Source organism: Schistosoma haematobium, chromosome 1 (assembly GCF_000699445.3).
Source record: "Schistosoma haematobium chromosome 1, whole genome shotgun sequence".
Taxonomy (NCBI): Eukaryota; Metazoa; Platyhelminthes; class Trematoda; order Strigeidida; family Schistosomatidae; genus Schistosoma; species Schistosoma haematobium.
In genome coordinates, this window is record NC_067196.1 from 52,518,918 (window position 1) to 52,532,707 (window position 13,790).

General features: G+C 32.9%; 1 protein-coding gene across 2 annotated transcripts in view; it reads right to left on the bottom strand.

Annotated features, from left to right (window-relative positions):
• Positions 1-13,790, bottom strand: part of MS3_00001568 (uncharacterized protein) — a gene marked incomplete at its 3' end in the record, with an annotated part of 95,128 nt that overhangs the window by 29,323 nt on the left and 52,015 nt on the right. For both annotated transcript variants that reach the window (XM_051209031.1, XM_035733991.2), the window contains 4 exons: positions 11,584-12,002; positions 9,973-10,332; positions 6,695-7,000; positions 4,571-4,821 (listed from right to left, as the gene is read on the bottom strand). In XM_051209031.1, coding sequence (XP_051074452.1) covers positions 4,571-4,821; positions 6,695-7,000; positions 9,973-10,332; positions 11,584-12,002 — 1,336 coding nt within the window. The remainder of the gene's footprint in view (positions 1-4,570; positions 4,822-6,694; positions 7,001-9,972; positions 10,333-11,583; positions 12,003-13,790) is intronic.

The window sequence follows — 13,790 nt, forward strand, 5'->3', positions numbered from 1 at the left end:
AATCCACTATTCATTTAGTTAGAATTTGTAAACAGAAACAATCTTAATGGGAAGAAAAAGCAGAAAAAAATGTGGATGTAAGTTAGTGACGAAAGAAAGAAATATATGATGAGAAAGAGTAATGGTTCTTTAAAAAGATCCATCTTTAGAAAACAAACATGGAATGGCCAGCTAACCAACTTCTATAGCTGGGTTCCGTTAACGCGGCTAAACTGCGAATAACCTTCACTAGTAGGAACTTATTTTCTGTATCCATAAAAGATAAGCTTCCGCGTCTGGTCGCCTCCATGTGCATCTACCAGTTCACCTGCTCTTGAGGAGCAAGGTACATTGGCCGTAGCCAGCGCTCGCTTTCAACTCGGATACGGGAACATATCCCAGCTCGGTTCTATAAGGGTGAAAGTAAAGCAGTTAGGAGTTCTATACTGGAACACATAATCGACTATAACCATTCTACACATCCACATATTGATTTTAAGGTTGTTTATATGATTCGTTCAAATTTACCCAGATTTCTTCGTATTCAACTCTTAAAAAAATAGCCGAAGCTCTTACCATCCAGGAGCTTAAACCAGAACTATGCGTACAAAAGAAGTACGTCTTATCATTATCGTTACCTTGGCCTTTGATCATCCTATTATTATGTCATGAGGTCCTGGGCCAAAAGAGGCACCATCACAAGGAATGGATCACTAATGACACACTGGATAAGATTCAAGAAAGGAGGAACAAGAAAGCAGCAATCAATACCAGTCGAACAAGAGCAGAAAAAGCCAAGGCACAAGCTGAATACACAGAAGTAAACAAACAAGTGAAGAGGAGCATCAGAACCGACAAACGTAAATATGTGGAAGATTTAGCAACGACGGCGGAAAAGGCTGCAAGAGAAGGAAGCATGAGACAACTGTATGACATAACAGAGAAACTCTCTGAAAATCGCCGCAAGCCAGAACGACCAGTGAAAAGCAAGGAAGGCGAGGTAATCACCAACATTGAAGAGCAACGAAACAGGTGGGTAGAACACTTCAATGAACTCTTGAATCGACCAGCTCCACTGAACCCACCCAACATCGAAGCAGCACCCACGGACCTCCCAATCAATGTTGGCCCACCAACAATTGAAGAAATCAGCATGGCCATCAGACAAATCAAGAGTGGCAAAGCAGCATGACCAGACAACATTACAGCAGAGGCACTAAAAGCAGACGTAGCGGCAACTGCAAGGATACTCCACATTCTCTTCAATAAGATTTGGGATGAGGAACAAGTACCAAAAGACTGGAAAGGACTTCTGATCAAAATACCAAAGAAAGGCGATCTCAGCAAATGTGATAAGTACAGGGGCATCACTCTCCTCTCAATACCGAGAAAAGTCTTCAACAGGGTATTGTTAAACAGGACGAAGGACTGCGTAGACGCCCAACTTCGTGACCAACAGGCAGGATTCCGTAAGGATAGGTCGTGTACAGACCAAATCACAACTCTACGGATCATTGTGGAACAATCAATTGAATGGAATTCATCACTCTACATCAACTTCATTGACTACGAAAAGGCATTTGACAGCGTGGACAGAACAACACTATGGAAGCTTCTTCGACACTACAGCGTACCTCAGAAGATAGTCAACATCATACAGAATTCATATGATGGATCACACTGCAAAATCGTGCATGGAGGACAGTTGAAAAAGTCGTTTGAAATGAAGACTGGTGTCAGGCAAGGTTGCTCACTCTCACCCTTTCTCTTTCTCCTGGTGATCGACTGGATCATGAAGACGTCAACATCTGAAGGGAAGCGTGGGATACAATGGACATCTAGGATGAAGTTGGACGATCTAGACTTCACAGATGATCTGGCCCTTCTATCCCAAACGCAACAACAAATGAAGGAGAAGACGATTAGTGTAGCAGCAGTAGGTCTCAATGTACACAAAGGGAAAAGCGAGATTCTCCGATACAACACAGCATGCACCAATCCAGTCACGATTGACGGAGAATATTTGGAAGATGTAAAAACCTTAACATATTTGAGCAGCATCATTGATGAACAGGGTGGATCTGATGCAGATGTGAAGGCGCGGATCGGCAAAGCAAGAGCAGCATATCTTCACCTGAAAGACATCTGGGATTCGAAACAACTGTCAACCAAAATCAAGGTCAGGATTTTCAATACAAATGTCAAGACAATTCTACTGTATGGGGCAGAAACCTGGAGAACTACGAAAGCCATCATCGAAAAAATACAGGTGTTTATTAACAGATGTCTGCGCAAAATACTTCGGATCCGTTGGCCGGACACTATTAGCAACAATCTACTATGGGAGAGAAAAAACTAGATTCCAGAGGAGGAAGAACTCAGGAAGAAGAGCTGGAAGTGGATAGGACACACATCGAGAGAAGCACCCAACTGCGTCACAAGACAAGCTCTCACATGGAATCCTCAAGGCCAAAGGAGGAGAGGAAGGCCAAAGAACACATTACGCCGGGAAATAGACATGAGAAAAATGAACAAGAATTGGATGGAACTAGAAAAGAAGGCCCAGGACAGGGTGGGTTGGAGAATGCTGATCGGTGGCCTATGCTCCATTAGGAGTAACAGGCGTAAGTAAGAAAGTAAATTATTATTATTATTATTGCATTCCCCCTTCACTTATGTCTTATATTCTGATTATTTTATTTATAAATACTCATCATATCACCTTATTTATTTTTTACATCTCTGTGACCTTTAATTATTATAACAAAAACATTTTAATCATCTTATTATATTCACTAAATCTATTGTTGCCATTCGTATTACGTAATCTAGTATTATAACCTTTTTTGTTACGTCATGGTTAACTGTGTTCACATTTCCTCACGGAATTAGTACTTTTACAAAAACAAAATTATCATATATATACGATTGTACAGCTTGATAATAAATTCGTTGAAAAGAGATCCCTTCGCTGAACTTCGTGTTTTAATTTTAATGTTTAAATGAAAATTATCTGTCAAAAGAAATATATAAATTCAAGGTAATACTTAGTAATAACAGTAAAATATAAATATGAATGCTAAATTATTAACTGTATACGTTGTACAATAAATATTGGTGATTATAATAGATGGTCTAAACTCAATAGGATGGGATAGAATACAATTTGTATATTATTGGCTCAAAATCAACCTCGATATTTATTTTAAACACAAATTTAAATGATAAAAGCTGAATCGAAATCAAATAACAAGAGAACTTTTAGTCAGTGGTATCATAAAGACATGGTAAAAATAATGTAGATTGATATCGATTCGCGCTTATTTAAATTCATAGCTACTGTGAAGTAGAGAGTAATTATCTCACTATTTAACATATGCGAACAATGTCATGCTGTAAAAATAAAACTATGAGAGTACATGATGAAACAATTGTTTCACAAGTGAAAACTAATATTTACTTCTTAACTGAAGATATTGTACTAAAAACCACAGTAAACAACAATCATGGACTGCAGTTTGGTTCATAGCTCAATTGATCGTCAATAAATATATTCTATTAGCATTCATCTCTTTTTTAAAATTAGTAGATCTAGGTAATACTGAATTTCTACTCAAGTAATTCAGATCTCTAATGTTTAATTAGAGTGCGAATAAATTATATTCAACAATAAAACCTTCTCCTCTCAATACATCTTCATCAGGCATACTAGACTATATGATGGTACCAGATACTTAGGGCGTTAAGGATTTAGCTAACAGTTAAAAAGGTGATCCTCTTATGACTTAATTCATTTCATCTCTTACAACGTGTTTCTAAAGATGTCTTGGATCTATCTTCGTGTGTATTTTTCTCCATATGCAAAGAGATTATGCAGAACACTCATTTTGTGGGAGAGTTTTATGCATGAGTAATTCTCGCCTGTTGACGTCTTAGAGGATTTCGTCATCATAATTATTTAGTCCCTTAATAATATCTTATTTATTTAAACAATATTCAGATTATGTACCCTGGCGGCCTGCTTGAATATCTGGGCTATCTGTTCCTGCCATCTAGATATTTCAACAAGTTTTCTGTTTCCTTGTGTGTTTTAACGGGTCGTTATATCAATTAATTGCATAACATATTCAGGTGCGTTTGTGAAAAGTTTACGACCTTTCGCTGTACAAGTTACAAAAATTTACAACACCGTTATGGCTGGCAATGTGCATTGAAAAGAATGAATATTACACAGACGTCGAATTCTGAAATGCTAATATCTAACTGGCTATCACTCAATATTTATCGTTAATATCGACCAAGAAATATGAAATGGGAACTCACTGAAATGCTTTGTGCCGAGAATTCTATATTGTACCAAAAATATAATAAAGCTAGTAATAATAGGCTACAAAACGGTTCGTTTATTTTAGTAGACTAGATTTTGTTAAATACAAAGTTTGGATGTGTAATTTGAAACTGATACACGTTATCTATAATGAAGTAGACGACAATATCAAAGACAAGCTGGCTTTTCAGACCACCTGAAATAAAGATTCGGTAGCGCTATATACGTAACTGTAAAATGGATCAAAGTATGTTAAGAACTTACTTTATCACAATGAATCCCAGCAGCTGAATCAGCCTGAGAAGTATGACTCTTTGTAGAAAAAGATGCTCGGGAGATTGAATTTCTGTAGATGTTTTCTGCGGAATCATAACCAATCAGTGTGTTTGTTAAACGCCTCCAGCGGACAGCATTTGTCGTGGGTGTGGGATTAGCTTCCGATTGACAAAATAATTCAGCCTTTTTACCAGAAACTGTCACATTTACTGAACGGGAACCAATTAATTGCGGCCCATCTTGTAGTATAATTGATGACGGTTATCAATTGATCAGAGAACAATGATTAACAATAAACAATCGGTTACGTAATTATGGTAAACAAGATATGAATATTTATAACATACGCTCAATCAGCAAACACCTTGAGAAACGACTTTTTGAAAATATGGTTATTCTACAACATTGAAAACTGATATGTATTACCTACCTAAGGATTTTCATATCTATCATCTACAACATAATATGAGATATGATTGTTCACAGAAATTTACTACTTTATAAACTGTTTCACTTTATAAATATGATAACTTTTGAGTGGGCTGTAATGAGTGTCTTTGTTGTAAGTATTTCATTTTCAAACCAATTTACTGTTATTTTGTACACAACGACCAATATGTTTGGGTAGATGTAACAATTTAAAAGGGATCTATTTAGCTATAAAGAGTATTGAAAAACTTCTTGTGAATAATTGAGAACAACTCAAGTTATTTTTATAAGGATTTAAAAAAATAAGTTTCCCATGTAGCCAGTTTTTCTGCGATTTAATATGAAATGGTCAGATGTTTCACTGTACTATGGTGTAAGATGATCAAATGGCTGTTAGAGTTGCCAAGCCTACACCTTTAATGATAAAAATCAAGATATTACGTTTGACTTTTATTCGATAAGTATTTTATGTAAATTTTGTTTCAATCAAATTGACACCACAATATCCGAATACAGATCATGAAAATTGATGCACGAAAATGTAGAACCTAATTTTTTTATTTGTGTGCTTTTTTTAATTTCGGTCACTGGAATAGTTAAAACTACAAATATGGAGTAAAATTTAAAATGTTGGTCTTAATATTTTGTCGGAGTATAATTCAACCGTGGTATCCAATAAATACACAGTTTTAACCATAACTTTTTATGAACAATATAGAGATAATGCATCCAAAAATATTGATTTTTTTGGAAACGTCATAATTTGAAGTTTGACCTCCTCTTTTATCATACACTTATTCATCGGTTCTCTCAGATACGTAACCTATTTTAATAAATAAATTGGCATTACGCTGTTTGGTTGAAAAATTAGGGCAAATGATTTTGATTAATCAGATATCTTGCTTTAAAATGGCATAAAATAAAAGTAAAGATATGGCATCTAAATTTATCTTCCACTCTAGTCGTGACTGCATAGCATCCTTCTTCTATTGAACTAACAAGACATCTAGGATTAAAATGTTTTGATTATCAAAAACTTAAAAGATGACATCACGAGTCAATTAAAGACAGACCATTATGGAAAACCTGCTAACAGTGGACGACCATTTCATCTTATTCTGCAACTCCTCAGCAGTGCTCATCCATGATCTCAACCCGCGAGATTGAAACCCAGGACATATCGCTCTCGCGCGCGAACGCTTAACCTCTAAACCATTGAACCAACATTCACGAAATTGATCCACATGTCCATCATGAATTTCTTGTAAGTTAATGATATACCTATTTTACTTTTAAGTCATATAGTGACAAATAATCAGTAAGTTTTAAAAATCACTCCACAGAAACATTTTCAAGTTTATTTAACACTATATCACTAAATGTATCAGTAAAATTAATAATTTCAAAGCAATTCTTCAGTTTTATTTATCATTATTATCTCTTTACTGGAAATCTTGAAACAGCATCTAATGTGATTAAAATTCTTTTCCAACAATAGAAAAAAAAGAAAAAAATTATGAATCTTAGTTTTATCCTATGGTTTATCAATTAATAGTTAAAAATCATTTTTTCCTTAACAACAAATTACATTTTATAGATTTAATATTAATGTATTGCATCATTGTGAATATTGTAAAAAAGAAAAAACAATATTATGTAATGAATAAATAATTTATAACTTACAAGTTACATTTAAAAAGAATGTAAATTCTTTACTCCCTAGAGCATTAGTTACAATCAGTGTGTAATTGGCCATATCTGATCGTTTAACAGGATGAATAAATAATTTGGTTGGTTGTACGATTAAACGTTGATTTAAATCTTCAATAGAATATGATTTAGAACTTTTATTAACTTCTTCATTTTTGAATGAATTCAATATTTTAATTGGATTATTTGATAATGGAAGTGGTATGCCATTTCTAAACCATGATGTTTTACTTAATGATGGATTAGAAATAGGCTCTAAATCTAAATCAAGTGATCCACCTGAAGGAAATTGAAAATGTAACAAATTTATGAAATGATTTCATTTTAATTCACTTTTGTTATGACACAAATTTAGCATAAACTAAAAGATTTATTTCATACGTTCAATTTATGGTCACAATAACAAGGTTGAAGAATGCTTATAGATCTAAACAGTTGGAAAAGGTAGTGGAATCAAGCTGTTTATGCCATTCAAATTAGTAAGAAAATATTATTGAAGATTAGTCATTTCAAATGTAATTTTACTCAGAAGTTTTACTGAACTAATCGTGATAGTGTTAGATGGATTAATCGAATACAATCGAGTACAAAAATCGATAGCGGATGTTTGGCAAATAGTGATAGTTTCATGCATGTCTTTTGGATTCAGGGAACGTCTAGCTCTAAAAATAAAAATGAAAATTCAAAAACCTGTACGAAATATATTTGTTGTCTATAAAATTATTCTCTTGGCTATTCTGAATAAATATCAAATTCGGTTGCACAATGTAGTTCAAACTTTTGTTCACATGTAGAATTTTGAAGAACGTTGCACTATTGTGGAAACTAGTGACAAATTCATTTGACTTAGCTGGAGGATAACCATTTATCCTCGTAATTATAAGAACAATGTTCAGTATATTGTTATTTATTTCTTCTAAACAGAAACTTATAATTAACACAGTAGGTTAAACCTTACTATTGCATAATCGATGTAATGAGAATAACAAAATTGTGATATTTGAAACAAATCCAATCTTTTTTGACGAACGTGATAACACTTTATTTTATAAAACATATGAGGTATATCTGACCTAAGAAATCAATAAATATGTTTGTCACAATGTATGCTCTCACAGAAGCAACCTAAATATATCAAGATGAAGACAATGGTGAATTCACCTGAAACACAGTTATAAACCAAATAGAACACCAATCATTGTTTGAAGAAAATTAAAGGACCTAAAATAGTAAGCTATGAAGACGATACTTAATAAATGAAACTAGTCATAGAATTTAAAATAAGTTGATTCAGGAAGAAATACTAGTTACATTTAACCAGTTATGGTGGTATTTCCAACCCATTACAAATATTTTACTATGATAATTTATTTTCACTACATCTTTTATAAGTTTACGTAAGTGTTTGTAAATACCGCTGTCATTAAACATTGTAATTGTTGATATAGTATTTTGGATGTTTATTGCTGAAGTAAATGATATCTCTGAGGTAGCAGCATAATATGCTCAGTACATGACTACTGACTCAGTAACAATAGCATAATTTGTCTAACACCTATACCTAATAGCCCCCACCAATTTTTAGATATCATTCGACACACGATTTATGATAAATTCAGTGCTAAGGTTTGATTTCTGTCTTCTCTTGATGTATGTGATAAGAACTGTTTCAAAAACTACGTTACTCCTATAAACAGCAGTCAACATTTCGCTCAGTTATGAAACGTTTTGCTAAAGATTGTCAGTAACCTTAGTAGCTAAAAATTCATTTTTAATGAACAAGAATAATGTAATTTTAACTTTTAGATTACTTATTATTGTTATCTACGGCTGCTGATACGATCAATACCGTACATAAGAATAAAAATAAACACGGGTAAAGCAGAATATTTGTTTAACAAAGAAAGTGACTATTGTATCATATGGTTATTACTTTGAAATTAAGTGACCTCATTTCCATTTGATATCCCAATAGATTTGCTTTCTTGCACCCTTTGATTTTCAGTGTATCATTGTATGATGTTGGACTGTAATAACAATCAGGTTTTTTATCATATACCTTTATCATTGAAGTATATCACATCTCATGAGATTAATTTGTGACTAAGTTACAAATCAACTATTCAAGTTCATTTACAGTAATACGTTTGAAGTAATGTAATTTTTATAATCTCGGGCATTGTATCATAATTAAGTTGAAAATTAAAAAAAACACTTAGTATTGTTACCGATTTCTAGAAACTGAGTCAATTGAGTAGATATTGGCAGCAAAAATGGTCTTCGTGTAAATTGATTTTTACAAATAAGATAAATCTTGTGAGTATTCTTAGTTCTATAAACTCTTTTGGCTTTGATAATAAAGTGTATTGGTTGTACTTTCCAGGGATCTCATGATGATTACATCTTACACTTTGAACAAGACATTGTTAAAAAAGACTCTAAACGAACAATCTCAAAAATTTCTTTTCAAGGACCTCTTTTATTATCAGTCTTCTGTTCGTTTTAAAAATGTTTATCTGTATTAAGTCAAGATTATTAATATTCAATAAATTTCCGAGACATTATATTACATATGGATTTGGAGGACAAATCCAAATCATGAGTCCAAGGAACACCCTAACAATTTTATTCTTCTTATTGTAACCACCGTTCACTTTGCTTATTATCAATAGGAGGTAAACTGTTGAAAAAACTATTAACTAAATCTTCAAGAACTCGAAATGTTTACTAAACATTTCATAATCAAACGATGGAAATGATTATAAAATCATACTGAAAATGTGATATACTGAGTATGTTCTGAAGCATTTTTTTGAAAATAGGCTATTAACGAAGTTCAATCCTTGTTTTACTCAAACACTTAATCTTTTATACTTATATAATACTGGTTATTTAAAATTTGAATTCATGAGTCAACTGGAGCTAGACCACCATGGAAAACCTGAAAGCACTGAATGGCTGTTTCGTCCTAGTATGGGACTCCTCAGCAGTGCGCGTCCACGATCCCGCCTCGTGACATTCGAACTGCTGAGGAGTCCTATACTACGACGAAACGGTCGTCCAGTGCTTCCAGGTTTTCCATGGTGTTCTAGCTTTAATTGACTCATGATCTCAACTATTAAACTTCATTTTGTTGAGATTTAGTTTGGTAGAAATTTATTCATCTTATGGAAATACAAGTATTAGATGTTTTAAATTGTATTTAGGATTACTACTGCATTCAACTCTAATTTAATTATAACCAGATTTACCTTCAACCACAATATAATGTGGTAAAAATTGTTCATTATTATTTGATGAATTCAACTCTACAGGCCAATTCAATTGTTTTGCTAAAGTTAAAAATATCGGTGGAAACTGAATAGAAAGTAAAATATGTGAATTTAAAAGTGTAAGGGCTTGTGAATGTGTATTTTGATAATAAGGTTTAGACAATATGTATTTATCGAATGATTGTAAATGAACAGAACTGTTAGTATAATCAACTGGATGTTTTCTTATTAAACATTCAATTAAATCTCCATCATGTGATATATTTATAGGAAGTTCCAAATGGCTATTTAAGATGTGAAGTTTGCCTGACTCACTTATCGTTTCTTCCATTTTACTATCTAAAAACAAAATAATTGATGAAAAATGTAGTAACTATATCAAAAATATGATGCAAAATATGTGTATACACAAAGATTACATGATAAACTGACTTCAACTGAACAACCATTGAAAACGAAGGGATGCTGAACAGCTAGTAGTCCCTCGTTTAGAACCTCTCAGCTGTGCTTAATTTAAAGCCTTCAAAAGGGGAACCATGGAGTTATGATTTCTCATTATGAGGGTTAATTTTGGAGTTCTGAGTCAGAAACTAATTGTCCGCATTTCTCTCTCTGTTCAATGACTTCCACTTCAAAATAGTCATTGATTGTCATCAAAGATGATTTGCTCACAGTAAACATAGTAATCATCTTTCCTTCTAGAGTCGCGGAAGTTCTTGTCAAACCATTCACAAATTATTGTCGTGAAGATTATTGTATTTTAACATAGTAATACTACCATATTCTAGCCAATAAATGATAGAAAACTAAGAAGGATTGGTGGATAGTGGCTGGCAGTGGAATCCAGGACGCGTGCTTCGTCCTATTTGGGACTCGTCAGCTGGGCGTATCTGCATCTTAGAGAGTTGATGTTCACTATGGGACTCGAACCCACTACCATTCGCTTCAAACGCCATCGCGTTATCCATTGAGCTACTGAGTGGCTATCAGGACTCGGTAACTGAGTGGATAACGCGATAGCGTTTGAAGTGAATGGTAGTGGGTTCGAGTCCCATGGTGAACATCAACTCTCTGAGATGCAGGTACACCCAGCTGACGAGTCCAAAATAGGACGAAGCGCGCGTCCTGGATTCCACTGCTAGCCACTATCCATCACTGCTTACAAATAGCTTGTGAATTCAGGCAATATCGATGCATACGCACACTATGCACATATGCCAATCACAGACTGATCAATTGCAGTGTTAAACCTCAGTGGGAAGATACAAGCCAAACAATACCAAGTGTAAGAAGGATTGGTTTCTTGCATTCCCGATCAGAGAATAATCTCTGGTAAAGTTTTGAGCGCAAACTGTCAAAGAGTCCGAAACAAAGATAAAAAAAAACGTGCAGCGCAGCTTGTTTCTAACTGATTAGCAGACAATATCATTATTTGATGAAAAATAGCTTTTAATGTGAAATGATTGATTCTCAGTGATCAGACTACGATTCGTTCTTCGAATCTTGTTTTACGATCAACTAAATTATTTTGGAAAATATCCGTTTTAATAACATTGATATTAATTAGACTGTAATTAAAATAATAGTTACCTGTTAAGTGAATATTCTGGCAGCTTTTAAAAAATGCATCATATGGATCATTTTGTGATTTCATATCGTTGATTGTATCGTTGATTCCTCTCATAATTGATGCAAATTGAACAGGTGAACAATGATGAAGTTGCCATTCTAGTTCAGGTTTTGGATTTGACATTTCAACTTGACACATTAGTTTAAGTGCATGACCAGCTTTTGCTTGGACTATTGGAATATGTCCAACACTGTATTTTGATTTATAATAACTTAAAATAGTTTGAAGTTCATCACGTAATTTTGATCGTGCTATCATTTGTCCAGTTCCACTTATGACACTAATATTTAAAACTGTTGCTGAATAGGATACACCAATTTCTACTGGTAAACTGAATTGTGCATTCGAATGTCCGTACCCAGGATTCACAGTTCCACATCTAAATAAAATTGAATTAACGTTAGAACATTTATTGCAAGTCTGAAAAGTAAATCCTGTGATTCTAAACAAATCTATATTCTACCCATTTTAATGACAAAATGTCACTTCCATGGATGAAAAAGGTGTTATAATAATATTTCGAAACTCCTACATCATTGACCTCTATTTATACGATATATAAGACACATAGTTTGGATATAATGGAATCCATATTTAAAGTCTATCGGTGTTGTATAATGTCTAACGATAGGTAATGCGTAGGGTGTCATCGATAGTTTTGGTTACACTGACGAAATTTTTAATTATCATATTGAATATAAAGAAATTCGATTTTAAATCAACCCTTAAAAAAGTATTTTGTGTAACGAGGCTTTATTACGTCATCTAGAACAGCTTTCTTATCGTTATAATAAATTGCTCAAGTTCTTAGGTCATTCAGAAGTTTGGAATCATATTCGATACTGGCAATTTTTTTCATGGTCACTTTATATCTAAGACTATATATTGACTAACTAACTTATACACTAACTAATTTTTAACTGTGGTATCATTGCCTTGGAAATTGTTATTTTAGATTTGCTGTAATTAGTTATTTAGATGTGATGGTCATATGATATAATCATGTGCTTCTATAAGAGACCTATAGTATATTGATATGCTCAAAAAGAAATATTACAATATATAACATATTTTTCTTGTTTTCTGCCAACTGAATAAAGAGGTTTAATTGAATTCATACTGATGATCTACAAGACAAATATATTGGAATGTATCATCTAGTAATATAAATCACTGGATCAGAAACTTTGAAAAGACTGACTGATTCGGACACTTGAAGATTTTAAGAAAAATTATGTACAAGCACTGTTACAAAAAGATGTTTTATTATCCTCTTTCTCTAATCTGTAAAATTAAATTGGATATAAACCTAGAATTAGCCACAATATCATTAGATATTTTGCTTAAATCTTTTTTTGTAAAGCAATGTTGAATAAAACAGTTATTAGATCGAATCACATTTAATGAAAAACAAATTAGTTTATCCTTCAATTACAATCGACTATTTTTTACATATTCAGAGGGATCTCGCGCGCGAACCCGCTGGGTCCTGGGTTTGAATCTCGTGAGGTTGGATTGTGGATGTGCACTGCTGAGGAGTCCCATAACAGGAAGAAACAGTTGTTTAATGATTCCAGGTTTTCTATGTTGGTCTAGCTCCAATCAAATTATGAATTCAATTAATAAATTGATACATATTCCTTAAACAACTTCATTGTAAGAATCCAATATTGAATTCTTTTCCATATGATTTCCACATTATCATTCACCACATAACACATTTATCTCTTTTATAATTCCTTTTTGATTAAAGTACAAAATATATTTTATTTCATCTAAAAATAAATATCTCAATATAGTAATCTGATATTTCTAAATAATCATTCTCTAATAACAATGTATCTGTGAGTTACTCTTATTGATATATCATTATTAATATGATTATTTCAAATGACATGGTATAATGGTATAATGGTGGCAATTATTCTTCTTAATGTAACATTGTCACTTCATCTTATACTATTATAATTAGTCTGTCGGGATTATGCCTAAACATATTAGTAGTATTAGTAACAACATAATAAAAAAATAATATAGATAAAATAATATAATAACAATGGTTATGAAAAAATTATGATAATGATAATGAAGAAACAACTCCAACTTTGATAGAATAAAGAATAATGCATATCACTGTCATTAGTATAATTACAGAATTGAGATAATA